General features: G+C 41.2%; 1 protein-coding gene and 2 long non-coding RNA genes across 5 annotated transcripts; 2 read left to right on the top strand and 1 right to left on the bottom strand.

Annotated features, from left to right (window-relative positions):
* The first annotated feature begins 4,334 nt into the window (after positions 1 to 4,334).
* On the top strand, positions 4,335 to 8,545 carry adrb2a (adrenoceptor beta 2, surface a). The gene is made up of 2 exons (XM_086100109.1): positions 4,335 to 4,490; positions 4,785 to 8,545. Exon 2 carries the CDS (start codon positions 4,785 to 4,787, stop codon positions 6,033 to 6,035), a length of 1,251 nt encoding a protein of 416 aa, XP_085956235.1. The 5' UTR covers positions 4,335 to 4,490; the 3' UTR covers positions 6,036 to 8,545.
* A 1,639-nt stretch (positions 8,546 to 10,184) lies between these two features.
* Positions 10,185 to 18,797, bottom strand: LOC147208732 (uncharacterized). 3 transcript variants are annotated; one of them, XR_015097630.1, is made up of 5 exons: positions 18,719 to 18,797; positions 18,484 to 18,519; positions 17,564 to 17,788; positions 13,924 to 14,050; positions 10,185 to 10,925 (listed from the first exon to the last, which is right to left on the bottom strand). It is a non-coding gene; the product is annotated as an uncharacterized LOC147208732 (long non-coding RNA). The 3 variants fall into 3 exon arrangements; XR_015097632.1 differs by having other exon boundaries at positions 17,564 to 17,995; positions 18,719 to 18,781; XR_015097633.1 differs by lacking the exons at positions 10,185 to 10,925; positions 13,924 to 14,050 and adding an exon at positions 15,467 to 17,244.
* On the top strand, positions 18,405 to 25,514 carry LOC147208731 (uncharacterized). Its single transcript, XR_015097635.1, has 3 exons — positions 18,405 to 18,598; positions 21,495 to 21,559; positions 25,274 to 25,514. It is a non-coding gene; the product is annotated as an uncharacterized LOC147208731 (long non-coding RNA).
* The last annotated feature ends 863 nt before the right edge of the window (positions 25,515 to 26,377 follow it).

Raw genomic sequence — 26,377 nt, 5'->3', positions numbered from 1 at the left:
TCCCAACAAAAACTAAATAGTGCAGAGCAGTTAAGCACAATGCAAAACAAATTGTAAAAAGGGTGGAAATTTACAAAAAAAAAAAAAGGATTTTACTTTGCTAAGCTGGCGTAACAAGCGGTCAACTAACAGATGCCTCTTTATGTTCACTCTCCTTCCACTCCAACTGGGCTATATATGCGTTATCGTCATAATCATTGAGTTCAAACGCATGTTAAATGGCAGTCAGCACACACCTGCTACTACTTAAAGGGCATCTGATTTACCTCAAATAAATTTGCTTTGTTCTCGAAGTCCTTTTCCTCACATGAGTTGTGCCTTCATGATAAACCCAGGCTTTGCGCGCCAACTGAGCCTGTTATTTCAAATTGATCATAATTCCTTCCACCTTGTCAAAGGCATCAGTTCCATCTGAAGAAAATCAGCCCCAATGCATGAGATTGTGGCCCAAAAAGATATGACATTTTCGCACATGCCTGGGAGATTTTGAAACACTACAATACAAAAATCGATCACATTATGTTTTGTATAAATTATAATTACGACACTTTGAAACATGAAAATATCAAGTATATTTTGTGATTTGTAGTGAGCCATGTCTGAAATGATTGATTTGTGGTGTTTTTGTTTTCTCTCTGTCTCTCTTTTATCTCCTTGGATGTGGTCCATAGCATCCTCATGAGAAAAAAAAAGTCGCACTGACAACACATACCAAACTCTTTACTCAGATGCAGCCAGAGAGCACACATTAAACTCACAGGATTAGCGCCGTGTGGTAGCAGATTGATCCCGGCTGTATTTGAACAGAAGTTCGAGTGTGAAACCATGCGTTTTGTATTTCACTCCCAAACTATATGGTCCCCGTGTGTAGGTCATGTCATCAAGTGTTCTGTTTCCAGCTGATTTTGCACTTTACGACTGTATTTCAAACAATACAAGCATATCATTTTCCAGTTAACAATCAATATATGATGTTGATAAAAATAAATATATAAATTTATGAATTTTCACCAAGGCCATCGTGCACTCACGGCATTGCAAACTGAATTTTGGGTCCTTGGTTGTCATTTGGCAATTTTCACGGGTCAGAAGAACTGTCCCACAGGAGCCTTGGAAATCAAATCGGTTAATTGTTTTTGGTCTGGATTGATCCCAGGATGGATATATTTGTGCCGACTAATTACATAACAAAGTGCCTGGTAAAAAGATTGAATGGACTGTGACTGGTCGTGATTGGTGAATATTTTTTTGTGTGTGTTGGAAAATGCATGCACATGCTTTTCTGTCTTTTTTTCCTAAAGTTGGGACGCCTACTGGAGACAAAATAATGATAAATATTTGCCATGAATTGGAGAAATGACAAATGTTTGCTGAATTCAGTTCCTTTTATTTGCTTTAACCGGCTGGAAATCCCTTGGTGATTTCAGCTCACATTGTTTTCATTGGTGCCGCTCAGGTATTGTCGTCACACAAGCACAAAAGCAGTAAAAAGCGTCCACATGAGAACGAAAGGTGGAGAGCGTTTTGAGGCCCTTGCATTTCCTCTCATTTCCCTGAAGAAATAACAGCTCCAGGTATTGTTCTTCAGGAAAATTCTCGCATGGGGAGGTGGAAGGCAGAGGCTGGGTCATCAAACCACTAAGGGGTACGAAAACATTTAAATCAGTTGATTGTACGGTGTCGATGATGTTCAAAAGGAATTTTCTGCGTCGAGCTGCCATCTTTTTGGCAATAGTGATGCCATTCGGCTAGCAAATGACAGGATGCAGGAATGTAAATATCTCGGACAGAGGAAGCCAGTCATGAGTAATCAAACATGCAGATCCTTTTGCAAAAACACCAGGACAGCCAACGAGCAGGATCTGCTTGAGCTAGTTTTTGTGTAAAGAAAGCGAGAGAGTGCATCAGGCCCGTAATGCTTGTTGAGAATTCATTCATCCGCTTTTGAATATGCGCAAAGAAAAGCATTGTCTTTTCAGCACATACTTTACGTTAGCAATTAATATCAAACTTTATATGATAATGTAAGTACAATAGCAAATTACAATTCCAGGTCCTTAATATTAATAATTCATATTTTAACACAAACCGTTTCTTGATTGCATCATATTTTGGTTGAATGTAATCATTAAATTAAGATATGAAGTGTGGAAATTAGTGTCCTATCTCTCCATTTCTATGCGTGTAACTTTGATTGCCTGATTTCAGGATGCGGCGCAAATCTACGTGACTTGCCACATGAACAGAGAGAACAAGGTGGACTTGATTGGATCTCCTTTTGCGTCACGGGTCAGATGGAACTCTCTAAGAGCTCATTGTGAGGCAGAAGGGTAAAAGACAGCGCCTGTGGCACCAGCACATGGACCTCCATGAAGCATCATTGATTCCTGGTGCAGGACAAGATGTTATTCACATCTAAGTATATCAAAGGCTTCTTTGTGAATGAATCTTATCGAAATGCTGTGATCTAACCTCCCGAAAGTACAGCGAGTATAAAATAAATTTGTCACCCCTCGATGACCGAATATGAAGACGTTGCAGTAGGGCATGTTTGCAGTGGGCACTGAAGCTCAGGCAGGCATATTGAGCAGTATGTGCTGTAAGCACAGCTTCAGCCATCCCCTCTAAATTGACATTTGAATACGGTACTTGGCAGCATGACCGATGTGTTCTGGTCAACAAACACAAGAAACTGAGGTGGATTGTTTGCTGACTTTCTAATTCTAAAATCCACACTTTGAAAGCCAGTACTTTATTGAACTGTCTGCACACCAATTAGAATTACGAAGCATTGAGATAAGAGCACACTGCAAATATGTATATATCTTCTCTTCGGACTCTAGTTTTTTTTTTGTTTGTTTGTTTTTGCTTTAATTTCATAGGTTAATTCGAGTGTTGGTTCTATTCTATGTAATTGTAGTTCTTTTTTTATTTTTTTTTGCCTTTTGTCATTTGATAGATGGGTTAATTAGAGAGTTGGTTGTACTTGTATTTTATTTTGTTTACATTTATATGATCATTTCCTTTTATATGTTACTCTTTGGAGTAATTATGCAGTAGTTTTATTTTGTTTCATGTCACAGTTACAAAAGGTCATTATTATTATTATTAATAATAATAATAATAATATTTCTTACAATAACTATAGCTGCTAGGTTGTGTTGAATAAACCAGACAGCTCCGTGTTAACGTTGTCTTGTGTGGCGAGGTTCTTCGCTGGTAAGGCGCTGAAATGAGCATCAAGAGTGTGTACTTCCAAGAGAGTGAATTAGCCACAATCATTTCTTACGCATTCAGTAAGCTACTAATTAAATTGTTGTGACAAAAAAAATAGAGTAATGGGCAAGTCCTCATGAGTGTCCCCTCTCACTTTGAATTCTGAGCTGTTATTTTTCCCTGATGTTTTTGAGTCAGAGCTTTAAGCTCCCGAGTTGGTCTTTCTTTGTTCATTAGATCCCCATTTTGATTGGTAGCCCAGTTTGGAGACACGTTTAAGATTAAGATTCGATACCTTGCATGTTTGGCTTTGATTTGAAACAAAAAAGCATCCGAGGAAAAGTGGCAGCAATGTGAGTCTGCGTGCTCGTGTGCGCCCCCTTGAGTGTGGCAGTACTGTCTGTCTGGCCTCACTATTTTATCTTTTGTGTGTTCCGCGAGCTAAATATGTGACACGCATATATTCAATACACTAGCCTGACGATGAATGCATATGAAAGGTGTCTGGAAAGCTTGTAATGAAGACGTGAGGACAGATGGAAATAATGTGAGTTCTTCATAAATGCACACCTCCTTCCTTTGGGTGCACTCAAAAGCAAGGGCCGTGGCTGTAAATTATTGAGGGGTGGTGCGTAGCCCTCAAATTGAACAAGCAGCTTTATATATTTTATTTTTGCGTGAGGGCATCTCTTATCTGGATGTGCACAAGGCGACTAGTAACCACCATGAATGAGCATGTGTTTTGCATGGAAAATTGGCAGCGATAACACTTAAATGAGTTTGAGCTTACCAGTTTCACTGCATGTGTGTGCAATTTCCACGGAACTTAGAACCAAAGCCCTCCAAATTCATGACTGAACACATTTTGTGAATTGGAAAATGATGCAACCAAATGCAGTCATGTGTTGTCATTAGTTTTTAGAACTTAAAGTAGTTCTGTATTGGCAGCTTTTGTCTCGGGCAGTCACAGCTGCAGGGACAATGTGTTCAAACTCTCTGAAGCTCACAGCTCCCTCTGCTTTGTTTGCTTCCTGATTGGCTGAGCCCGGGCCGTGATGTCATCAGTGCATGTTATAAGGGCGCTGACAAATAGCCTGAGAGACACATGAGAAGCAGTGCTGCTAAACTGAGGCAGCTTGAGTGAGAACACCGGCAGTAAAGGAGAAAGTGCGTCGAAAAAAGAAAGACGTGGCGCTGAAGTTTTTCAACAAAAAAGTCATCAAACGGTGACTTTTCTTCCAGGAGGAAGTCAAGGAAGGAAACCACCTGTTGAGGTCAGGACTTTTACTTCACGGTCAACCGGTTAAATCAGCTTTAAAAATTGGCTTTGCTGAACCTTTGCAGGACTGGATAGAGTCGTTTGGGGTTTTTTTTTTTTGGCAACACTTGGTGGGTAATTTAACTAACGGCCAACATGTGGGTGTGCATTTCTCAGTACTTTTTTTTTCTTAAGAGTTTCTTTTACATGTATTTTTTTCTCTGCACACTATCTCGGTCTCATCAAGCCACTGTTAAGATTGTAGGGGTTTTTTTTTCTTTTTTAATGGAATTCTGTCGCTTCTCTGCAGATGGGAAGTCCAAGCCCCCCGCTTTACCTCAATGTGAGCCCAGAGATGATCAACTCTACATCAGATGTGACCAACAGCGAGGAGGGCTTCAGTGAGGCCACAATGATTGTGCTGGGCATGATCATGTCGTCGCTCATCCTCTGTATTGTTTTCGGCAACATCCTGGTCATTACGGCGATTGCTCGCTTCCAGCGTCTGCAAAACGTCACCAACTGCTTCATCACCTCCCTGGCTTGCGCCGACCTGGTCATGGGTCTCATCGTGGTCCCCTTCGGTGCCTGTTATATCATCTTCAAAACCTGGCACTTTGGTAGTTTCTGGTGCGAGTTCTGGACGGCGACCGATGTTCTTTGTGTGACCGCAAGCATTGAGACCTTGTGTGTCATCGCCATAGACCGTTACTTGGCCATCACCTCGCCCTTCCGTTACCAGACCCTGCTGACAAAGGGTAAGGCTCGCATTGTGGTGGTGCTGGTGTGGATTATCGCCGCCCTGATATCGTTCCTGCCCATCCACATGAAATGGTGGATATCTGACGATAAACAAGCGAAAGAGTGCGCCAATGATAGCAACTGCTGTGAATTCTACACCAACATGGCTTATGCCATCACGTCCTCCATCATCTCCTTCTACATCCCTTTGGTCATCATGGTGTTTGTCTACAGCCGAGTTTTCCAGGAGGCCAAGCGCCAGCTCAGAAAGATTGATCAAAGCGTGGGGCGGTTTCACAACAGCGACAGTTTCAAACCCATCGACGCCAACATCGGGCGGGGCCAGAAGAAGATGAAATTTTGTCTGCGGGAACACAAAGCCCTAAAGACGCTGGGCATCATCATGGGGATCTTCACTCTGTGCTGGTTGCCCTTCTTTCTGCTCAACGTGGTGGTTGCCATATGGAAGGTGGAAGACATCGACCTGACTTTTAGGATCCTCAACTGGATAGGTTACGCAAACTCAGCCTTTAATCCGCTCATTTACTGCCGGAGCCCGGAGTTTCGATATGCCTTTAAGGAAATCCTCTGCCTCAAAGGGAACCACGACTCCAAAGCGGGACCTATGAATGGATACATCTGCGATAGACACAGTTGGCAGAGTGAGCCGCAGGGGCGGAGTAAAGGCAACTCAGAAGACAGTGACGCCTTCGAGGGCTGTTTGGAGCAAGGAGCATGTGTTGACAATGTTGAGGACAGAGCGGTGGACTCCAACGGGAACTGCAACAAAGACCCCGCGATTGTAAAGGCTGTACTTTAAACTATGAGACTTTTAGCCCAAAGGGCACCACCTTTCATGTTTACACTGCTGTCATGCACCTATTGATTTTGGCAGGTAAGGCCAGTCAAGAAGCATGGTAGAGGCGCAGGATTCTGCTTAGAGGAAACTATATTTATCGTGTTGCAGAAATACTGTTGACAGATTGTGCTGAATCATTCTGTTGATATTTCATCTACCTCACCACATCGTCATCTTGAAAGCGCGCTTGAACATTCGTATTGCCACAACGTGATAGCACTGAAGCCGTTTGATCTATCCTCGCTTTAAAAAAACAAAAAACTGAGGGATGCATTGTCGATTCATCCGGCTAGATTTCAAATTTCCCCATCGGTGGTGCTTATTTGTGAGACATTCCAAAAGCATTCCAGCTTCGTTTTGTCTTCACTGAGGTTCCAGTGTTTGGTGACAATGCGATAGATGAACAACAGGTATGGGATCAAATCCTTTCGGCTGTTTTGTGAGGCCCCCGCTAAGCTTGACCTCCCTTTTACAGCCTGCTCCATGGGAGGTTGTGTAGCAGATAGCGCCACTGATAAATAACAGTTATCTCCGTCTCGCCGGTACAAGCTGAGCAACGCCTGGGGGCATTCTCTGTTGGCTTTGTGATGAAAACCTGCACATTTGTAGAGCAATCAGCAATTCCATTTTCACCATTAACGTTTCCTTAAAAGCATACTGTTCGAAATGCTGTCAGCGGCACTTGCTGAGCAAGCAATTAATTCCCTTGAGTGCACTGGTTCATTTGAATGTAATACCCAATGAATGCACAAGTGTTTTGTTAAATGTTGTGTTTGAATGAGAGTACCGTGTTTACAACATGAACATTGAGTGTTTGTGGCTCTCTGCGTGTGTGTGTGTGTGTGTGTGTGTGTGTGTGTGTGTGTGTGTGTGTGTGTGTGTGTGTGTTTGTGTGTGTATTCACATACCCCACGGAGGGCGGGAATAGCCGAGACTTAACAAGCGGCCAAGACGTGTTTTTGTACGAATCATCTTCATGTCATATACACAGTAAATCCATTATCGCCGCTGTCAAGCGACAAGATCGAATCTCCTCCCTTAAAACAACATCGCTGTACTAAGTTCCCTGTTTGAATGATGCCGTTCCCCAAAGGACCAATTTGAAAAATGAGTCTTATGAGGACGACTTTATAGGAGCTACAGCTGACATTCTCAGCCTCAATTGCTTTGAGGGAGTAGAATCTCTTGAGTCAGGTTATGATAACTTATTTTGATGGTGGCGACAGTTTGCTAAATGTCGCAATAGATGGCCGCAGGAGGGAACACAGTCAGTGTTAGTAACCTCTGTTTTTGTGAGTGTAGTCTTGCCCTGGCTGACCATGAACTTTGTATCTCTGTGCACAGTATTTCTCGGTTCAATCTCGCGTGGCAAAGCAGAGCAAATTGACGCATGTAATGGGTCTTTATATGTCAAATGTGTGTGAAGTGAAAAACAAAACACGTTTTTAGTCCCCCCCCCACCCTGTTTTTCTTCTTTGTGAATGATTATAAAGTATTCAAGGGTTTAATGTCATAACAAATGCTCCCAAGATGTCATTTCACTGTATTGTGTCCCAAAAAAAAAAAAAAGTTCATGATTCCTAACTACATTTATTTATTTACGTGCACCTGTGAATTTCGCTGTCAATTTTCAGGTGCGTAAAAAACACAGCTGTCTTTTTTTTTTTTGCATTTTGAATGGTATACCTGTATTTGTGCTGATGTGCTGGCTGTTGCTATTTCTTTTCCAAGTAATCTGTTTATTCCCATTAATGACGGCTTTGAACCACACTCTGTCGTATATCCACACTGCTCCCTCCTGGCGGTGCCCTCTCCTTGCAGCTCAATTCAAACTCCTAAGCGGTTACTTTTCGTGTAGTCCACAACCCAATTGATATCTACAGTTTCAACGAGAGTTAAAGAAAGTTAAAGAAATCACGACACCGTTTCAATTCCCGATGAGGAAAAAAGTGAAACAAGAGAGTTCATATTAGTTGGTTAAGCATTACTGTGTGTAAGTGCAATGGTATAAGTTCACTTTGATGGCCATTAGGCTTCAATGGTGTGAGCAGCACTGGAAAATATTTTGTAGAATTTTACGATTAGAGCAAAGAACACCAAAAGTCACTCAGTACTTAGCCTATTCACATGACCTGACTCTTATTGTGATTTTGCATATATACAGTATATGATTGTCTGGTGGAGTGCTGTGGCCGTTGATGTGTGAATTATTAATACTAAATATGCTTCAGCCACTGTGTGATAAGTGGCCGCTCTTGCAGCTCAATGTTTACTCGATGTTTTTCAACTCCTTCATGCACAAGTTTGTTGTGGGTATATGTCTGTTGCATCATGTGATGTCCTGTGATATTTATGAAAAGCTGGAGCTGTTGAACTAAATTATTTACGTGTGGCATGTATTGTCCTCATTTTCTGATCATTAAATGGCCCAACAAGAAGAGGTCTACTCTTTTGTGGAGTTCTGAAATGCACATTTGTATTATCATTATTATTATTATTATTATTATTATTATGCAAGTGAGTGCATAATAACCTTAACCAACAAGTTATTGTTGTTTTCTAAATTTCCCCCATTTTCTTTTCAATGTCATCTTATTTTGAGAAAAGAACGAAAAAGTTAGCAATCACATGAGCTAAATCTAATACAAATGTAACAAGTGCGGAACCATCCGTCTTTACAAAGATGGTGATATACACCACAGACACTGTCAGTGTGTATTTATGTAATAATAATTACTGTGTTATTTATGTTACTTTGCAGTGGTGTAATTTTTCCCCTATTTCTCTATTCGAGGTTAAGCTGTATCGTATGTATGACAGTCTCGTTGTGCACCACACACACTATAATGTGAATTAAAAATATATATATGAAACTGAACTTATAAAGCACTTCTTGGACAGTGTCTGAGCCTGATAATATTATTTATCTTTAAAAGATGACATTTTATCATGAAATTTAATTACATTATGTAGGTTTATGTTGTGTAGTACCGGTGTCCAAAAACCAAAGCTAATTTGCCTTCAATTTGGATTTACCTGGATACTTGCATCATGTTCATTGAGTATTCATTTGCATTTTTTGAGGCTTAAAATACAGTATTTAGATATTGATCCATTTTTCTATATGGGGTCGCGGTTGAGCTGGAGCCTAACCCAGCTGACAAACTCCACATGTTTCTGAGCCCAGATTTGAAACCACAGTCACAGAAATGTGAGGCAGATGTGCTGACCACTATCTCACAGCGCTGCAATATATAAACATAATCATACGTGCATGCTTAGAGTGAACTTAAAACACAACTATACACAGGATTTCAACATAACTAAGCTATAATTTATTCTTTTCTATTTATTTTTACGGATTCTCTTATCATGGCACATTAAATTAATTGCTCCCCTGAAGCGATTAAAGTTTTCTCTTGAAGTTACATGAATGTGTTAAATAACTGCAAATGGAAGATTTTTTTTTTGTCAATAATAGTTTTTGTTGGGTAACGCCAAAGGCAAAAAACAAGAGGCCCATTATGTATAACTGACTCCTCATTTGTCATGGAGTAGAATCTCTTGCTATGACAGGACACAAACCTCACACTGTGAAATGTCTGTGAACTGCTTGCTGTCTTTAACCGAGTCACTGCACACAAGCTGACAACAGAGATGAACGACTCAGTGTCATGAGAGCATCATTCCTGATTCAGTTCTGGACAAAGAGCCATGGGACACATTTTGCTTGTGATTGTCATTATCGTTACATCTACAGTATTTATGTCTGTTATGCAGCCTCAAATGTAAAGGTGAACCTTAGAGTTTTGGTTCAGGACAATTCAGTTAGAGGTATAGCTTCCTGTGACCCTGCATAGGATCAGCAATTGAAAAAAAAAAGGATGACTTTTGCAAAATGAATGGATGTCATGAATTGATTGATATTATTATATTGTATTATTTGCTTCCTATAGCTACAGTCTTTGGCCCAAACATGATCAAATGCAAAATGGTTGTTGCTTTGACTTTAACCCTTTCAAGAACAGTGGTTACTACAGTGGACAGTTTATGTTATCAGGTTACAGGGTGCATGAATGGGTTAATGCACAGAAGCATCTGTCTTAAGAGGATCACATGCTGAAGCTCAAATTCAGCATTCTCATGTTTTGAACAATTCATAAGATGGGATAGTAGATAGATAGATCTGCTTTGGTCTATAAGATCCAGTTTCTCGATTGTGTTTGTGATTTACAGCAATTAGGGTCAGAGCGTGTGAAAAGTTTCTCCCCAAAAGATTGAAATGTCCCCTGACATTTTGGCGACTTAAGCGAACAAGGCACCACCATGTCTGCAGTCCCGATGCTCCCAGGGGCTTCTTCCCCTACAAGCATACACACACAGTCGCATGTAAAAACTCACTCAAGTTTCGTGGTCCCGCTCTGAAAAACTAGCTCCACCTGACCTGAGGTTATAAAAGCAGTAATGACTCCATGGATGGGTTTGATTCAGCCAAAAGAAACGTAATAAAACATCACGGCTTCTGCAGCCTGCTGATGTAATATTTGCTGCTATTCAATCGAATAACAGACACGAAACTGATGCACATATGCTGTCAACCACATGCACTGTATGTTTAAATGTGAACATTGCCTTTGACAGCTGATTCATGGGCTTGGCTGTGCCACTTGAAGACTTGGGATGAAAAATTCAGCAAATTCAGCTGATTTCAATGAGCATACATTTTGGAAACCTTTCCTTCCCAATTGATGACATTCAGAGTAGCAGAGCAAATTGTCCATCCCAATTTGAGCATATTCTCTTGGCCGGCATCCTCGGGACATTCAAGAGAAGAGAACAGGTAACTGATTCCTGTAAAAAAAAAAAGAAAATTGACATGTTGAATGCTTTCGGTATCTTGTAAGTACTGTAATGTTCATGACAATAAGATTTTTGGTGGCAGCATATGAGCATTTTCCTCTCTATAAAACTGAAAGATGATTAAATGAGGGTGGAAGAAGATCTCTTTTTTCCCCCCCAACAAGAAGCACTCGTTGTTAACGTGGCCCTTGAAAATTCTGTAATGCCAGCCAATTACATGGAATCCAGCAGGTGACTAAAACTGTATTGTCTGTGGTATCAGGCATGGCTCGAGGATTTTTTTTTCCATCTCCTGGTGCTAAAGGGGGCTGAGAGATGTTTTATCAATACACGTTTAAAAAAAGAAAACACAACTCTGCAGAATCTTATGTTTTTTTAAATGTTGAAACTAACAGTGATTCTTGTAGCACTATTTCTAAAATTATTCATATGTAGCGCAAAACCACAGAGGTTTGCACAACTAAAAGCACAAACACTGCGTTGTACTGACTTCATAATTTTGTAACACACAAATATGGATTTGTATTGTGAGTTTGGAGGTAATAGGGGGAGGCTTCAAGAAATGTGTGTTTAGTTATTGTGAGATACTGCAATGTGGAGCATGTTGGTGACATACTAAAGGGCAAGTTTATTGATTGCGTTTAATGTGGGGAGTATGATCTGATACAGTATTTGCTACCACAGCAGCCAGTCAAGTTGTTGTGGTGTGATGTGCATGAGGGGTCTTTGAGTTTTGAGACAAACCACAATTTACAAATAAGATAAGATAAGGTAAGAAAACCTTTATTAGTCTCGCAATGGAGAAATTCCAGATTCACAGCAGCAAAGTAATGAAAGGAAGAAGTAGAACAACAAAATATAGGAGCTGCTGGAAAGGCAGCCACTCTCGCAGCGCCATTTTGAAGTCAAAATAACAAAAATAACACAACACAAAACATAGGACACAGACAGTCGTGCAATCTTTACCACTTTTCTGCATACACTTTGTTGTCTGAAGCAGTTATAGATGAAAGAGGAGAGGATCAAAGTGTCCTTTCACCAGTGGGTCAGAGACGTCATGCTGAAAATGTGCACACGTCTTCTACAAGCTAAGTTTTGAAAGCAAACACGAAGCTGTAGCATCCATTGACGAAAAGAGATTACCGGTAGTTCATTTCTCCTGTCCCACGTAATCCGCTTCAAACTCCAAGCCGCGACTCCCAGTTCCAAATCCGCATCGGCGCTCCGCGCTAACGCTCCTTTCTTCTCATCATCGGCTCCTCAAGCCTTACATCCATCCAGCCGCAGACCATTCAACAGCACCGATCTCTCCGCTGAACAAAGCGGGGCTGTGAAAAATGCTGCCCATGACAGGTGCAAGAGTCTTGCAGCAAGACACAAGCGCCCCGGGACTGTCCAGCAACGACAGTCAAATGGCACCGACATTCCTCCCAGTCAAAAACGGTGCTGGTATACCCATGCTGCAGAGAAGGCGCAACCACCAAGCACAGAGTTTCCTCCTTGATGAATGTCGTGGCCAAAAAATGCTGAAAAAAGTCCACATCAGGTCCACACGACGTAACAACAAACACAAAGTGACAAAACAAACACAAAAACACCAAAAAAAAGCAAGGCTCATGAGAGCACTTGCCGACGGCTGCCTACTCGGGTGCCATCTTGACTTCAAAGGTTAACCAGTAAAAAGTGAGTTTCACAATTCAAACACAAAAACACCAAAAAAAAGCAAGGCTAATGAGAGCACTTGCCGACGGCTGCCTACTCGGGTGCCATCTTGACTTCAAAGGTTAACCAGTAAAAAGTGAGTTTCACAATTCAGGACAGGATGTGACTTAATGAGAGTGGCAGTATTGCTAGGTGAGAGGGATGGATGCCTATAATGGAGCCATTGTGTCTGATGGAGGAAATGTGTCAAAAATGAAAGAGTGCTATTGAGGATGACACACCGTCTCTTGAAGGAGTTACTGATTTGGATGGAAAAAGTCCTGATTATAAAGAGGCTGGATTTGGTGCCAATAATTTCACCGTTATTTCTGAGAAAGAGATCAGATTTCCCGTATACTGTTGGGGAAGGAAGAGGGTAGGAGGATTGAGGTGGACAGTCAGAGATGGGTTTCAGCTGCTTAGCAGTGGAAATACATTTTAATTTCATGAAAAAAATATTGCTGAGTAAGAGGAGGTAGATAAAGAATAGAATCGGATCAAGGACAGAACCTTGGGGAACACCAGAGGAAAGGCGGGAGGGGTGTGATGGCAATTGACTAAACTGACTGAGGTCAAACAGATGTGCAGTGAACCATTAACATACAGTGTAAAATCTTTCAATGTGTGAAATGATATTTTCTACAAGGCTGAAATGAAATCTTGGACAGCCAAAAAAATGGAAAGGAGACCTAACTCGCCAGTCATGAGAGGTCACTGGATATTGTGATGAGGGCTGTCTCTGTGTTGTGGAATTGTTGGAAACAAAACTGAAACAGAGGATGTACTATATGTTATTGTTGGGAAGGTGAGCATTTCTAGGATTTGCATGACTTGAGATGTTGTAGGTTTCGGGGGGTTTGAAGCTTTTGGAGTCACCAAGATGCCCTACATTTAGTTTTTGATTATTTGGCTCTCAACGTTGGTATTAGAGGGAATCGGGTGGTGCTAAAAAACATGGATGCAGTTGCTTCAAATTTAACCTTGTCCTTTCTCCTAAATGGCTCCATTATCTGAGCAAAATAACAAGCCGACATAATGGGCTGCCAAAGCAATCAATGTTTCTCTATTTAACTCTGTGCTGTGTAGGGGATATTGTATTCTTAATGATAGGTAATTGCATTTGTTACGGTCTCACTTTTGCCACTTTCAAAGCCTTATACAACACCACAGTCGTGTTGTTTGTCTGCTATCTCAAGCTTCATCATTTTTGTTGTGAAGTGCAGAAAAATAAATTTGCCTTTCCTGAACATCACAGTTGCTTTGTTCCAGAAACCCTGTGTGTTAATACCTTCGATAAGCGGCAGCCGTCGTGTTGTAAGCACCGGTAAGCCTCAACCAAGAAAATTGACTGAGCCAGTTTGACTGCTTTGGACTGTCCCGGAGACTGTTGCTGGAAAATACTGGTCTGGAATAATCTAAAACAAACATAATTATGAGACACACCACATAATCAGGGGATGTGCTGGGGTTTTAGTTTACTTAGTTCTCAAATGAGGTTTAAGAGATTTCAACAAAAACATCCAACTTGGTACTGGTGATGGTTTAGTGTGGAAGAACTTGAGGGCACTGATCTCATGGGATGTCAGAGAAATGTGTGACTTTGACCCCACCAACATTTTCTACAGATGAAAACACTTTCCCAGAACACATTCCTCTTGTCTTATGTTACATATTGAGATGATTTTCTGACAACTAGCGTTCTAGTAACCGTGTTACGTGTGACCGTATTTGTGTTCCAGGAAGCAAAATGACTGTTTTCTTTTTCCTGCCCATTCTGTCTTTGCCCAGGCTGCCAAGGTTATTGATGCAGTTAGTCGTTTAATTTTGGTTTTATTTGATATATACCTACCAGCCACAAAATGACGGCCATTAGGTGGGCCTTCAGTGGACTTTAAAGTGACTTAATGGGTCCCCAACTGAGGGAAAAAGAAAATCCCAATCTAAGGAGCAAATGCAGTTCAGTACTTCCAATGGTGTTTAGGCCAGCAGTGAAGGCCTTGACCACCCTGACTGCGTGTCCCGAGGTAATAACATTCAGATTTGCTTGACACTTTCATTGGGCTATTAATCAAACAAAATGTTCAGCATTGTGGTTGCAATATGCAGTGTGTAGAAATGTGCTGCATCAAAATGAGCGCTCTTTGTCGTACTTGGATGACTTTGATTAGTTTCATGAAAGTCCTGTAAAAATATAACACTCGTAGTAGCTCTATGATGCAGTACATATGAATTGTTAAATGAATACGTCTCTCTATTATGATGATCTTTTTTTTCCCTCATCAATTTATCGTTCTTTTCATTCGTTTGGTATTATTATTATAATAGGTATCATCATCTACTACATCAATGGATCAATTTGATGTATTTTGATTGATCTGTGCTCATCAAGTTGGTCGTTTTAAAAGGTAATGAATCAATGATATCAGTACTAGGAAGGGACACATTGGATTTAAACAGGGGAGAATTTACCTGCAAGTGTGTGTATGGGCACAGGTGGTTGTTGCGTATGTGTGTGCATGAGTGTGTGTTGAGCATTTTCGTTGATCTAGACATTTAACATTACTCCATTCAATTAGCCTGCCTGTGAGCTCATCGCCACATTCCAGCCAGAAGATAAAATGTAGCATGATCGATGACCACCAAGAAAGAAATGATCCAGCAGCGTGTTGAAAGACTTTGCCTTTTGAAAAGACGGAGATGCTCTAAGTAAGCTTGCTGTTTCTCCAGCCACTTAATTTAGGAGTGATGGGCAACTGGCAGCCCAAGGGCTGCATACGCTCATTCTTGAAGTTGCCCTTGAATAATTATTGATGAATTAATTTCTGGAAAAATAACTTTATTCTTGTTGAGCAGCGAAGACAGACCAGAGATTTTATGTTCAGCAAATTTAAATGCAAAAAACAATGTTCATTGGGATTCGAACAGCCATGAAAGATTTCAAACTAAGTCAACATTAGAACACTGATTTCAAAAGTACAGATGACAGTTTGTTTGAAGTGAATGAAAGTGAATGAGGAGTTACTGAATTTGTGTCCTCCAAAAACATGGATATATTCAAGACATCATAGTGTTGCAAACATATATGGTGGATTTAGAGTCTTCATTGGACAAGCTGCGGCTGCTGTGACGGCTTGGCGTACCCGCGACGATGCAGAGGGGAAAAGATATTTCCAGGATGACCTTTACTGCCCTATCCTGCTCAGTGTTCTCACATAAGCGAGCCAGTTTATTCATTATGGAATTTCGAAAGACATGCAGGACATAATATAATATTACAGTCTTGAAGTAAGATTATTTTGGTGAAAGCATGCAACAATTGAATGCTTGCACCTGATGTTGGTTTGCCTTTCAGTCGTTTTATGCAAGACAGCCCGTTGCAGGAAGGGGTGGGGGTTAGGGCGAATAATCGTATGGTTATTATTGTAATTGAAGACAGGAGCATACACATATCAAAAGAAAAAGAAACATTTCCATCAAATTTCCATCATTTAAGTTGCCTATACCTGTTTTAAGGTGTCAAGGGATTCTCACTTTTCTCACTACCTGCTCCAACACTGACCATCCAGGCACCTTTTGCTGCATTCTGGCTGGCGCAGCAGTGCATGGTAATGCCATGAAAGTAAATGTTCTGCAGCATATTAATGTCTCAAAGATTACAAGCGCATAATAATTGTGTGGGGCACATGACTTTCAGAACAACAGCAGTGGAACACAGGACATTTTTCACTCATTGGCATGCTTCAGGCTGCATGTCAATACAAACATAGTATCCTCCACCACTGCTTGAGAAACTTCTAGCAGAGCAAATTATTTAGTACTACCGGTGATATAAACAACGTGTTCTGTGGCCAGATCATGTTGCTCTATTGATATTTTTGAAAAAGTAAAATAATCCATGGTCATTTAAGAACAGTTGGCTACACTTGATCTTTTGTTAAATATTGGTGTACGGCTGTTTATATAATCAAATTAGACCCGTAGCCGGTTCAACCACTGCTTATTAACATGAAGCGATATTGGTTTCACTTTGTTTGACAGATTGAGATGTCACTTGTTCAATAGTCAGATCCCATGTGGGTAGAAGTTTTTTTTTTTTTTTTTTTTTAAATTCTGTTGGGATGGGAGAGCTTTGAAAAGTGTGTGCTGTGGATGTGGGCTGTCCCTCCGAAGGTTTTGTGCCCTCTTTTTGACATGGCTGTCATCTCGTAGGTGGTGGAGTGGTGTGAAGGTTACTCCACAGGTGGGTTGTACGGTTTTTAATGCCACGCCGGAGAGCCCTGCTTTCCTGTACGGTCCAGTTTCCAAACAAGACTCTGATGGAGTCAGTCACGATTCTCTCCAATGTGCATCCAAAGAAGTCGCTTGGCCGTATGAAGGGAATTCAATATTTTTTCAAAGCTCCCTCCAGAAACACAGTCTTTGTTGAACCATGCTCATAATATGCCGTTGATGTGTCAATGTGAAGTCATTGCTGATGTGGGTACCAAGAAGCTTGAAGATTTCTATCCTCCCTTTTCTTTGTGGCGAGCGGAGGTGGGGGTGGTTGGTCTAGGAGTCGGTGTGCATGAATTTGCCAATCATTGTTGTTGATCATATCCATAGTACTGGGCTACGAAAACAAAACGTGTCAGTTGTCTATGTTTTTTGAACTGACCATTTTGCGCCGCTGAATCAAAAAGTGGCATCGGTATTCTTCCTTCAGGTCAGGTTTTAATGCTAATTTGATTTTGAAAATTCCTATCTTATGACTGAATCGATTACGTGTTTGTGATATAATGTGTTGATTTTCGTAAAGGTGTCTCGTCCCAAATCATTTTCTCTGAGAAAATCATGTCTTGTAGCAGAATTTTGAATTACATTTTACTTCAATTTCTGTCAAGTGAATCACAGAAATTGGTCAAGGTAAGTACATGTGAAGTGAACGTTACCTCGTCATTCAGGGCATGAACTTCTGTTTCTTCAAACACCTTGAGTGCTCAGCAGTAACAGTAATCAGCCATTTTGACAGCATCCCAGTGTGCCTGATGCCTGGTCTCCATCTCTTTTATGTCCTGATGGAACCTCTTCCCCTGCTCATCACTCATTGATCCCGGACTCTCAAGAAACTGAGCCATAGGTCATGCATTTTGATGCTCATGTTGCATCCAAGTTTTCTGAAAGCAATCAGCATATTGGTGACAAGTTTGAAATAAAACCAAAAGAGGAAGACAAAAGCACACAAGGAAACAAAACCAAAATGTTGTAATCTCAACAAAAACAGAATCATGACAGTAATCCTCCCTCAAAGGACGGTTCCCAGATGTCACAAAGTCACCCAGTGGCAGCCGCAGAAACGGGTGGCAGCTGCAGGACGTGCGCCACTGGAGCGCCAAAGTGACAGGAATGGGTAGCGGTTGCAAGCTTTCTGTATGGTGTTGATGCAACACCAGCATTCTGTTTTCAACACTGTCTCCAAACTTTTAACACTGCCAATTTGCAGAGTTCAGCTCGTGTCAGGAATTCCTAATATGGCGCTACATGCATGGGTTGTGTGTATGTCATGTTGGAAAAGCAAAATACCGAGCATGTCAAGGAGTGTACATGTACTTCAACATAATGCTCTCATGGTTATTGTCATGCAGCACAGGACGTTCCAAGAGCGGACGTAACTCAACAGAGGAGTGCTCAGTGTGAAATGGAAACCAGTATAAAACATGAGGCCATGTATTAAATCAATAGTGATGTAGCAGGGAGGTCAGGTAGAGCAAGTATTACTGGATTCCTCTCGTCATTGAAGGTATCATAAGTCTTTTGAGCATCGGCTGCAGTCCTGACCGTGCATTGGTAATCCAAACTGCAGAAAACTCACATGCTTTCCTGATTGGATGTCGGGAACAGATTTGCCCTGCAGCGTACGACAAGGCAAATATTCAGTCAGCAATCGATATAAACTCATTCTGGATACAAGAGTTTCCCTACATACTGTAAGTGTATCCAGATCATTTCATTTTGATGTTTTTCTCAATGTCCTAATGTGAGCTTCATTACCTAAAATGGGATTGAAGCAACATGTCCGACAACTCAGCATTGTTGCAGGGTCTTACCTTACGTCGCGTTGCTTCAGTCAGATTCTCTACTGGCCTCACCCGAGTGGGAGGTTTTTTGTGTGTGTGTGTGTGTGTGTGTGTGTGTGTGTTTTTGTATAGAAGACAACGCTGTCAAAATGTTTCCTGTTCAGACAGACCTGCCAAAAACAAATGGAAGTGTTGTAACGTAATAAAAAAAAAAACTAATTACGAAGTGCGCTACACATTTTTATACAATACAATTTACTCCAATTCAGACGTAGTGCGATTCGACTGAAATTGTTGGAATACCTTTCATGCAACAGGCTTTGAAAAAAAAAAGCCGAATGAAACAAACTATTGTCACTCCCGTGTATCATTTTGAATGCTGTGAGGATGAAACTTCTGTTGTCGCGTGACAATACTCGCCAAGAATACGTCTCAGCAAATAAACAAATTTGATTGCACAGTTCGTTTTGAACCAGGGCCGAGCTTTTGCGGGTGGCCTGTCCTGACCCATTTCTTTCGTACAGAAAGAAAGTGGGCTTGGCCTGCCAGACTAAAGTGGCGCACCATTGTTGTTTTTGGTTGTGAAAGCACTGTTGAATTACTAGTATGAGCAACCACTCAAAGCAGGCGAGGATATGAGCGCGGAAACAGTCATTCAGCTTTAGATTTTTGGGAAGGTTTGCACTTTGGGGCTCCTCCACTTTGCACAAACACACGGCTGAAAACAACGTCATGAGTTGGTTGAATTTTCTTACAGACCGGGGTTTCCTCCCTTGAAGTGGAGGCCATGCTACTGAGACACTAACAAAAATAAAAGCAAGATTAAGGATGCATTCTTGTCATCGGAATCCCTGATTCATGGCAGATGTAGATTACACCATCCAGAAATTACATCATGACTAAACACCTCTGCCAAGAGGAAAACACACAAATTGTGCATGTGCGTGTCTGTGTGCATGTGCGTGTGTGTGTGTGTGTGTGTGCGCGATGTGTGCGTGTCCGTTTCTGAGTGTAAAGGGTTGGACTGGGGGGAAAGGCATAACGGTGTTAATAGTGTGCTGCTTAAACTATTAAGAGTGTATTTATCAGCGGTCCACTGAAGAAGTAAAAATGCTCCGTCAAAGGGGTAACTCAATAACAAATTTATTGCTGACGTGGATTTATTCTCACACACATCTTGTCTGCAAAATTATTTTTTTTATGAATAATAAAATGACATATCATTAAATTAGTGTGTTAAGAAAATTAATAATACATTTGAGTGTGTGAGCATATTTTCCAGTCCAGTAAAATCCAATGTATAGAAATATTGACCAAGATAGAAAAAATTTCGAATAAACCACATCGCTTGTACTCATTTATGTTGAGCACTTGTGCGCATGTACGTTGAGTCCTGCTGCAAACGGAATTTCCCTTGATGTCAATAAAATCTCAGCCATGTTTGTGCAGACATACTTTTGCCGAACATGCTATACTTCACAGGAAATGTATATATTTGGACATTATTGGTTAGCAGGTTGACAGACTACTGATGTTGTGTTTACAGTTGTAAATTTGATCCGTCCCCCCCGCCCCCTCTTCATTGAGTGTTACTGAATTATTGTGTGAGTGGGGGTATATTTTTCCTGCATCTGTGCGCAGGTCGCTTCAGTATCGGTCTCACCCATCCTCCACCCACCCGCTCATGTGTTCTACTCATTTGTCTTGAGTTTCATGACTTGTCAGAGTGGGAGATTTACACTTCAGCTTTCATTAGTTCATTGTTGCAGCGGTGCTCTTGCAGGCACTGCCATCAATTGTTCTTGAATGTAGAATGTTTTGAGATTTGAAAAATATAAGGCCTTGTTTTTGCCAATGAATCATTCGAAATTGTTGTGGTAATCAGTATCACAGGATCCTACAGTCTCATACTAAGCCCACATTTTACAAATCTCCTCGCAGTTACATTTGCAAGGCATTAGTTTTGGGGTTTTTTTGTTTTGTTTTGTTTTTTTAGCCCCCCATTTTGCACTGAAATTCTTCTTCATGTGAAGCTGTTTCAAATGAGTTCACAAGTTTGACGTTCCTCCAAAAGAATACCGCCAGCCATGATGTTTGCTCACCAGAGTTTGAGCTGCTCTGTATTTATAGATTAGATGCAAGAGGCAGAAGCACTTGCAAGTCTCTTATCTGCTATGTTCCGAATGTGAACTATGTAAGCCTCTAGGCTCTCCTGGAAAAAAAAAAAAATCATAATATATTTATGTCGCTCTGTTGATCATGTATTCAATTTGGTTTTAAAAAGATAAAGATATTTTATTGTCATTGTACAAAACTGAACAACAAAATTAAGGTAACCAGGATACACTCTCAAAAGGTAATTAAAAAAAAAATCTAATACAATTGCACATCACTCACACATCAACATTATTTAATTTACCGCACAGCAACACCAAACTATTTGCATAGGCCATCATATATTGCACAGGAATTTGGTCTCATGATTTGTGTTTGAGGTTGCTCACCGTGGTTATGGCTGTGTGGTAGAAACTGTGTGTGGGTCCACATGTGTTTATGGAACTGAATCTTTTTCCAGATGGTAAAGTTCAAAAAGGTTGTAGGCAGGGTGAAAAAGATCTTTGAGGATGTTCGGTGACTTCTGCTGGCAGTGAGAGTTCACGTACACAAACATGTACAATCGGTTGCACATGACTAAAGTGTGCTAAATCGATGTAATTTTCTCGTGCTTTTATCAAAAATAATCAAATAACAAGTGTTGCTTTAATAAAAGTGTGTAACCGAAAATCTAGTACTTTTTTTTTTTCAGCGCAGTATCTTGTCCAAAGTCAACCGGGAGAGGCTCCATGTCCCCTGTCCCCTATTGAAGACAAGGTAGAGAAAATGGATGTATTGGATGTTTTTACTGCTCTGCTCATAAAATGAAGGAAAGTGTAATCATCATAGTGTAACTGCAAATCAATCACGCCTCTGCGTCCTGTCCAGTTAGGAAGCAATAAAAATTGAGAATCAATTTCACCTGCTGAGTGGGGGACAGAAAACAGATGGAAAGGCAGATAGCAGGACACCCCTATAGAAATGGTATTGAATTTCCCTCTTCCATCCTTTTCTGGATGACCCCTTCGGAGTTGCATTTTTTCAGTACCCTTGCCACTAATCGGGGCAATCCGAGGCGGCTTTTGTTGCCAACAGATGTTTTTTTCGGGTAGTGAGTATTAAAGCTCCTTCATGGTGGCACATACGCATTTGTGTATCTACCAACAAAATTCAAGCACATTGAAGAAATCCAGTACTAGGAAACATGCCATTACAGCAGGAGAGGTTGAGGCGTGCGTAGGACGAAAACACGACAGCAGCAGGACCGCGATTCGCTCTCCTGTGTCCAAAGAGGAACAGGACAATCAAATTGAATTCCGGCAGGCCTCTCGTGTTCATGTTTCTGGTTTCCTTCAGCTATCAAGAACAGACTTGTCAAGGGAGTTGTCGTGGTACCGAGAGACGGGCCATTACACCAGGGGAGGAGGAGAGGGGCTGTAGAAGGGTAACAACCAATCAGCGGGACTGTTCCGCGCATCTTTGTGCAGAAAGGAACAAGCTGAGCAAATTGATCTCCAGGAGGCCACTTGTGTTCAAAAAACACTTGTCATGAGCACGTTCCTGTTCACCGCGAGAGGTGGTGGGTGGTCATAGCATGGGAACAACTCAGTAGCTGGACTGCCGTTGCTCCTTTTTGTGAAGAAGCATTACACCAATCCAATTGAAGGTGAAATGGCAATCAAAGGTGAAATTTCAAACAGAAGTGAGAGAGAACCAAACAACAGACCAGATAACATCCCTTGCACAATCACTATTGTGTCAGTAGAAGACTGGAAAAGTTCATCACAGTCAAACTGCTGGAAGACGGTATTACAAATGTGCAAAATTGTACAGGGGACACAAATGGATACTGCAGAAGCAAACCTAGCTGTCCCGCCATCATGCAAAGCCTCTATAAACGGATCGGAGATGCCCCCCTGACCCCAAAATATAAGGTGCCCTCTCAACCGAGCACACTTGTTAGGTTGGTAAAATGACAGATGGGGGATACATAACATATACATTCATTCATTCATTCATCTTCCGAACCGCTTTATCCTCACAAGGGTCGCGGGGGGTGCTGGAGCCTATCCCAGCTGTCTTCGGGCAGTAGGCGGGGGACACCCTGAATTGGTTGCCAGCCAATCGCAGGGCACACAGAGACAAACAACCATGCACGCCCACACTCACACCTAGGGACAATTTAGAGTGATCAATCCGCCTGCCATGCATGTTTTCGGAATGTGGGAGGAAACCGGAGCACCCTGAGAAAACCCACGCAGGCCCGGGGAGAACATGCAAACTCCACACAGGGAGGCCGGAGCTGGAAGAGAAGCTACCTCTGCACTGTGAAGTCGACGTGCTAACCACTGGACTACCGGGCCGCCCCATAACATATGCAGTATACACCAATATACTGTACTTAAAACCAATCACATAGTATTCCCAAGAGCAAGAACCACGAACAAAAAAAACCCCAATAAATCTTTCACCACACTAACAGGACACTGTGCGGAAAGAGTCAGGTTTCACAAATCGAGACAAAAGACTTGCATTCAAGTCAACAAGTAAACAAAAACAAAATGTCCTCCTAGCGCAGGATATGGCTGATCGAAGCAGTCTTTCTATAAGTTTTGGATTATTACGGCGCCATATTTCTATGAAGACGCCTCCGTCTCCACACTAAAACCACAGGCCTGTTTTCCATTCTGCGCTCCGATTCATTACTGGCCACAGCAACTCCAACCATCATTGCGCTTTATATCAGAAGGTGGGATGGGCACCTTTATCTGTACGATGAGATATGCACGGGCTCGTTTTCATTTATTAGGTCATAAAAGGCAACATGCTACCATACTCCAGCACGTTATTAAACTGATCTCATAATAATCACTCAACATGCTGAAGTGATTGTTTACTGCTCAAAGTTCCCCATGCAGACTAAGAATTAACTGGGAATAAAATGCTTTCAGATTATTTTTTTTGGCTGCATCTTCCAGGACAAATCCATTTACAATGCCTGAAACACACAACTGTTACCATGCACTTTTTATGTATGATCAAGAAGTATTCTGCTGTTGAATGTAGATTTTTTTTAATGTTTACATTTATATTTTTGTTATAATATTTTATTGTCAACAAAATTGAAAATGAGAGCTTGCACTCAATGATGTTTTGAAAATGAAATAAAGGTTTTAAATGAGAGATGCAAATGACCCAAGTTGCCAATGCAGCGAACCACAGATCATGGAACACATTCAACACAACTACCGACTCCACCCTTCCCCCAATCTACACTGCACTGGTCCAGACTCCAGAGATGTAAATCCAACTGCTCTAAACTGGCTGCGTTATTGGAACGATAGTCTGTAGCCCGTTGATTTCCAACAGGTGACTTGTGAGTTTCTGCCCAAACTGTCAAAAACAGACCCTGTGGCTGGATTTCAAATGTGAATGTAAATCTGATTTCAGCCAAACTGTCCAAGACAGACCCACGTGTGGAAGGAGATAAACCAGGACGCTGTCATATTAGGAGCCTGTCCAGAAATCGTGGGACAGTCTTACAAAGGCCCTACACGCTAGTCAGCCAGTCACATTCTGAGTTGCCTCGAGGAAGTTCGCAAACATTGGATCAGCCTATGACTAAAACTACATAATCAATAACAGATTTACGACAACATCATTCCTCAAAATGTTGGGTGTGCCATTTTAGCATCCCTTTGATGTCTGAGGAGTGTGCATCAGTGCAAACTGCTGATTCTAATCGTGTACATTCTCCTGACACGATTCACATGGCGGCTCACTCATCTGTCATTTGCTAACTGCTTATCCAGTGCAGGCCTGCATGGAGTTGGATCCTCTCCCAAGTGACCGCTCACTGGCAATCATACTTTTTTTTTTTTAAGTCTGTGGAGTAAAGCTAGAGTAGGTACTGGGGTAGCTACTGATTAATCCCCTGCGCTCAGACGTCCCCAGCTCACAGATTCTGCCTAAATGTCTGCTTTCCATCTATTTTCCAAAACTCGCACACTGTTATGCTTAAACGCAGCTCCAGTAAATTTCCCCAGTGTGGGACTAATAAAGGATATCTTATCTTATCTGAGTCTCATCACCATACCAACAAATGTGTAAGCATGATCTCACGCCTTCTACTATGAAACTGGGAACCCACACTTTCCCTTTGCACGTAGAAAAATGATTTTGCAGCACGGAAATGTTTTGCTAATTTTTTTAGCGCCTGATTATGAAATGAGATTTTTTTTTAAACTCAAATCATTTGATAAAGCTAATAAGAAGCATCCTATCCTATGGTGTACTGTTTATGAAGCAAGATATTAGATATATATGTCTTCTTGTAGATTATACATTGAGCGTAGGTGCAACAGTCAATTTAACTATTTAATTTGTACAAATAGTGTTGTTAATCTGCACACACAAAAGTAATTCAACAATTCGCCGGCTTTTACAAACACTCAGCCCAAGAGTGACAAAACGTTGCTTTTGTTATTTCAGCTTCAGCCACTTTACAAGCAACACCCTGTGAACCATACGGCCAGGGATTGCCATTCCAGGTTTGACTTTGTTTGTTTCAAGCGTGTTTTCCTGTGGTTTTCCAAGTCCTTCTTTGCATTCAATGGAACGTTGGGCAAAAAGAATATTTTGGTAACTCTGGGAATACTAAAAAAAAAAAAAAAAGGAAGCACAACTCTGTGCTTGTTTTGGCAGAGTTGAATAGAGGTTTGGATTTGCTATGCTTGTGGGGGAGGAAGAAACTGCGGGGCTGTTCAGTATGCAGGTCATGTGTGCAAACTCTTTAGCCTGTTAAATTTCAACACGTTAACCCCCACCCCCCATTCAATTGTTTTCAGGGGTCCTTGTTTTCTTTCCTAAGTACATATCCACATGCATTTCATTTTGCAAAACCTTTGACTTTCTTCTTCCTGACTTGTTCACTTGACGTCCACTCCACAGAGTTTTCACATTCTCCTACAAAATATAGTACAAGCAAGATGGACAACTAGGCAAGCTCGTTCGACTTCAGTGTCTTTCACCTGTTGCAAATAACTTGAGCAGCTGAGGTGGCACACTGGCCATAATCACCTTTTAACCAAGACTGCCCCCATCTGGCTAAACTAAAGAATCACATCGTCTAGAATTGCTTTTCCTTGAGCTAGCATAATTTCGTTATTTCTGTCTTATGTTCGTTATTTCTCTTATGTGGGAAGAACCCCATTGGAAAAAATATTTGAAATAAACTCAAACAAGTCAATAGAGCAAAAATAAATAAATAAATAAACGAAGTTTGTGTGTGACATCGCTATTTTATATTAGCATGTGTGTAATATATATCCGTTTTTTGTTGACATGTTTGTTTTGTTTCCATTCATTTAAAGAGTCATTTTGATTTATTGCTGTAGTTTTCTTTTATTTTGTCCAATCTATGGAAAAAAAAAGTCATGTTATGCCGCTTGATGAACTCTGATTCACAATTATAGGACGATCTAACACAGAAGGTTTGAAAAGCAACGTCATTGTGATCGCGTCAACGGACCATCTCTATATCTGTTCGCGGAGACCTTAGCTGAGACCAGCTACAGATTCTCGTGTGCTGGTTCG

Source organism: Hippocampus guttulatus, chromosome 2 (genome assembly GCF_054856545.1).
Source record: "Hippocampus guttulatus isolate MCC_2025c chromosome 2, RoL_Hgut_1.0, whole genome shotgun sequence".
In the NCBI taxonomy this organism is placed as follows: Eukaryota; Metazoa; Chordata; class Actinopteri; order Syngnathiformes; family Syngnathidae; genus Hippocampus; species Hippocampus guttulatus.
This window is presented reverse-complemented; position numbering and strand designations above follow the sequence as displayed.

What these genes read in the sequence shown, in the direction of transcription:
- adrb2a (XM_086100109.1), top strand. Translation starts at nt 4,785, where the DNA reads ATGGGAAGTCCAAGCCCCCCGCTTTACCTCAATGTGAGCCCAGAGATG.